The sequence below is a fragment of the Mchenga conophoros genome, linkage group LG11 (assembly GCF_057382185.1).
Source record: "Mchenga conophoros isolate Kocher_MC1m ecotype Shallow Benthic linkage group LG11, M_conophoros_male_GT1.1, whole genome shotgun sequence".
Classification (NCBI taxonomy): Eukaryota; Metazoa; Chordata; class Actinopteri; order Cichliformes; family Cichlidae; genus Mchenga; species Mchenga conophoros.
In genome coordinates this window covers 37,052,019-37,056,455 of record NC_140536.1, presented here as the reverse complement: position 1 = coordinate 37,056,455, position 4,437 = coordinate 37,052,019, and the positions used below count along the sequence as shown (strand labels likewise).

Sequence of the window (4,437 nt, the reverse complement as noted above, 5' to 3'; positions counted from 1 at the left end):
AGAATATTCCACGTCCTTGCTTTAATAAACTTGCTTTGCTGGTTTGGGTCGCTCTCCATCTTTATTATGAAATGAGGCCCAGTTCGACTGTATTTAGCTGCATGTGAGCAGACAGTCTGTCTCTGAACACCTCAGAGGTCATTCAGCTGCTTCTGTCCTGAGTCACATCATCAAAAAACACTAGTGTCTCAGTGCCACTGGCAGCCGTGCACGCCCACACCATCACACAGCCTCTGCCGTGTTTTACAGATGATGTGCTCTGGATCATGAGCGGTTCCACGTCTTCTCTTGACTTTTTTCTTGATCTTGGTTTCAGTGACTTGCACCCTGCAGTGAACCCTCTGTATTTACTTTCATGCAGTCTTCTCTCTATGGTAGACTTGGATATCGAGTGTTGTTCACTTGGTTGGCTGTTGTGAAGGGGTTTCTCTTCACCATGGAAATTATTCTGCGATCATCCACCACTGCGGTCTTCTGTGGACATCCAGGACTTTTTGCGTTGCTGAGTTCAGTGCTGTCTTTCGGTCTCATGGTGTACCAAACTGAGACTTTGCTAATCCTAATATTGGAGCAATTTCTCTAGTGGGTTCTTTCTGCTTTGGCAGGTTAAAGGTGGCTCGTTTCACCTGCATGGAGAGCTCCTTTGACTTCATGTTGTCTGTTTAATTTTAGCGCCCACCCCCACTGTAAATAAAGTGGTTAAGCAAAAGTCACACAGACTAACTGCACCTTCTAGTGGTGCAAAGAGGCATTACAGCAGAGCAAAGCCTGGTTTATCCTCACTGTGTTTGCACGACTGTTGTTTCAACGATCATCAGCACGGGAGCTCAGATATTCCCGGGATGGGACGACATGGTGCGGGGAAAGATGAGACCCATGTTTCAACATGTCCTACCTGCACTGACGGAGGTTTTCTTCGGTTGGAGAAGACTGCAGGAACTTTATTTGTGAACCAAAACAGATTAAGCCAAAGGAGACAAACACAGACTCAAAGAAAAGTGAGGCGTTGTTGCGTGTTTAGAGCTTTTCATTTCTCTCCATAGCATGGTGTACAATCACATCTTTACAGTACATTCCCATCTCTGCTTCTCATCCCTCTCTCCCTCCTTTAATAAATATTACATCCTTTTGTTACCCACGCACGGCCGTGCACAGCAGGGCCCGCATGCTTCAGCAGACGCCGTTTTCCAAAACGAAATGGAGAGAGAAAGAGAACGAGAGCGTGAGGAAGAGCAGGAAAGAAAACCAGAGAGGAAGCTCTCGGGTGGGTGAAATGTTTTCAGGTCCGGTGAGCGGGGAGGACGAATAACGTCAAAAATCAAAGACGGAAGATGAAAACTGAATAAAAAGAAAATGAATCGTACAAACACACACACAGAAAAACAATACTGCCAGAAAAATTCCCTTTTTTTCTTCTCCGGGACCCTCACAGGTCTGCTTGGTCCTCACAGGAGTCGCTCCGTCACTGATCAGACCTTAGAGCTTCCACCTGAACCCAACATGAAAGAGAAATCTTCAAAAACAAACTAACACGAACGCCCGTCTCTCACCTCCAAATGTCCTCCGCTGCACACACACTCACACACGGTTCATTATTACCATTATATATATATATATGTATCTATGTACTACTCTGCTGAAACATTCAGAACATGAATCACTATTATTGCTGGGGCCAGTGATCGTTCTCGTGGAGCCCCTCTTGGCCCACGCACAAAACAGCAAATCAGAGCAGGAAACAGGCATCACATGACTTCTTCAGAGCAGGACGAGACAGTCAGCGGCAACAATAAATACTGTCGTGGTCCAGGAAACAGTCGCACGCACCGAGTTTGAAAAAGACGTAAAACCCTGACAGAGCCCGGGAGAAGTGGGAGCGTGTTCCTCGTCCGCTGAGAGTCGATCGACGCTCCCGCTTTCCCGAATCGTGAACCTTTGAAATGTTGCAGGTCAGAAGAGGAAGTTCGGTCTGTGATAGTCGAGGTCTGAATTAAAGGAGATTGCAGCTGACCGGGTGGTCTGAACGGGCCCACCTGTGGCCTCGTGTCACACACACGCACGCACGCACACACACGCACACACACGCACACACACGCACACACACGCACGACTTGCAGCTGCAGGGAAATTATTGCTGTGGTCCTGAAAGCTTCCAGTCTGAGTTCACTCGAGGTGAACGTCGCGGTTTCAAGTCAGTCAGGCGAGGAGAGTTCTGAGCGGCGTCCTCTCTCACCGGGGTTCAAACAGGAAACGATCCGAATCTCTGCGGGTTCGGAGGTTGGGAGGGGGGCAGTCGGAGCAGGCGAGGTTCAGGCCTCGGTCAGGGACTCCGCGTCAGCAGGGGGGTCCTGCTTGACCTCTGGGACCACGATGCCCTGGTGGAGCTTCTCTAAAGACTGCTTCATCTGGAGACAGAGAGAGGCACACGCTGGGTTATAATCTGTGAGCTGAAGCCAGCCGTCAACGCAAACTGAAGCGGGACGCCAACCTGGTCGAGCAGCGAGACGGAGGACTGCAGGATCTGCTGCCACTTGCTGAGCTGGGCCTGATGAAACTGCCTCTGCAGCTGCAGGACCTGAGCCCACTCCCCAGCTGTCTGAGGCAAAGGACTGAGGGGTGAGGAGGAGGAAGGAGAAACAAGAGGAAGAAGAAGAGCTCTTTAACCCAGAGTCAACAGCACAAAGTGACCTTTTATGTTTTTGTCTAAGAAACAAACTGAGCAATAAATTAGACAAAAAAATCAAAAGTAATACAAATGAAAACTCATAAACAGACTTGTCAGAAGGTTCAATACAAGCTTCCAAAAATGTGAATGTCCATGTGTGTTAGTGTGCGAGCAGGAACTCAAACTTTTAGTTTGAAAGTGCACTTCCTGTCCTGTGTGCTGTCCAAAGCACCGAAACATGTTTGAAAACTCAGCAGGTTATTAAAAATATCCACAAACCCGTCCGTGAGCGGTTTCATGGACGAACTATTTTCTTCCAACCAAACCGAGCGTGTCACAGCGTGCAGGAGGCGGCCACACAAACCCGAGGATCAAACCTTTCGCTCCTCACGGGATGGAAACAGTGACGTCCACCTGCAACGTTAGCTCGCTTCACACTTCTGTAACTGGCGGATGTAGACGGTAGAAAGAAAATAGTCCCTGCGTCACAGAGAATAAGACAAGACGGGACTTCCTTCCTGCTGAAAGCCAGTTTTTTATTTGTTTGTTTTGCCGTTTGGTTCATTTTGTGTGAAATAGATTTTTTTATTGCTTAAATGATCCTCATCCTATTTTTACTGATCTTATCCCCTTTAAAACTTCTTGTTCTGACCTGTTGCTATGCAGTAACAGAGCTGTGGTCCCCCACAGGAGCAACTCACGCCAAACACCAATTATCCTTCCCAGAGGAACGTGTGTGTGTGTGTGTGTGTGTGTGTGTGTGTGTGTGTGTGTGTGTGTGTTTAAGGAAAGCAGGGCGGTGTCTTTTACCTGTCAGCAACAGAGTAGGAGTGCCACGTCTCCAGTGTATGTGCGGCTCTTTCCAGAGCGTACAGCTTGTAGAACAGCAGCATGTTGAGCGCCACCAGCACCACCAGACTGACGGGGACAGAGAGCGCACAGAGGTCAGAGTCACTCAGCACCAACCACAATCTGAAAATGTTTCACACTGAACCACACGGACAGCAGGAAGGTCGAAAAACCAACGGAACAAAAGAACACAAATATTTGTGGGTTTGTTGGAGTCTGAGCTGTTACAGGAAGAATCCACCGTCAGCTAACACACACACAGGCTAATTTCAAGGCTTCTTTTCATTTTTGTTCAATTTTCCGTCTTACTGGAAACCTTTAACTAGACTTCATCCCAGCCACGATACAAACGACACAGACGGCAGGCTGCGGCCTTTAAGCTGGTCTCACTGCAGCACATGTGTCAAACCTGCTGAGGAGGTATGACCAGCAGGTTTGGATTAAAAACTTCTGAAACAGTTCTTTGATTGATTCTAATTTTGTAACTTTGTTGCACCGACCTTGTTCAGTTTAAAACTTCTTATTTTACAAATAAATCAGACGTGAGGGCGACGGTTTCGCTCAGTGCTTCTGTCTCTACACCGTCTCTATCCAATAAAGGCTAAAATGTGGTGTCACATTTCTTCAGACAGATTTCATCTTTTTTTTTTATATGACTTAAAATCTGGTTATGAATCCTCGTTTAAATAATCCTCCTCCCTTTGGGGACAGATAATCGTACGTTTATGAGAGCAGCTTAAAATAATCAGCAGCTGTGCTTTTAGACCGAAGAGAAATGAACCTCATTTATCACATTTCATTTGAATTTGTCAAAGCTTCAGGTTCAGCCTGAACGGTGGATTTTTCCTGTACGTTTGTGCTCAGAGGTCATATTTAAACAGCCAGTGGTGTAACGTTTAAAGCCTCTCATACGAACCTGATAC

General features: G+C 47.1%; 1 protein-coding gene across 7 annotated transcripts in view; it reads right to left on the bottom strand.

The window, feature by feature from the left end:
* Positions 1-1,006: 1,006 nt before the first annotated feature.
* Positions 1,007-4,437, bottom strand: part of gramd1a (GRAM domain containing 1A) — a 43,621-nt gene continuing 40,190 nt past the window's right edge. For all 7 annotated transcript variants that reach the window (XM_085292778.1, XM_085292771.1, XM_085292776.1 and 4 more), the window contains 3 exons: positions 3,476-3,583; positions 2,489-2,609; positions 1,007-2,405 (listed from right to left, as the gene is read on the bottom strand). In XM_085292778.1, coding sequence (XP_085148904.1) covers positions 2,310-2,405; positions 2,489-2,609; positions 3,476-3,583 — 325 coding nt within the window. In that variant the 3' untranslated portion in view covers positions 1,007-2,309. The remainder of the gene's footprint in view (positions 2,406-2,488; positions 2,610-3,475; positions 3,584-4,437) is intronic.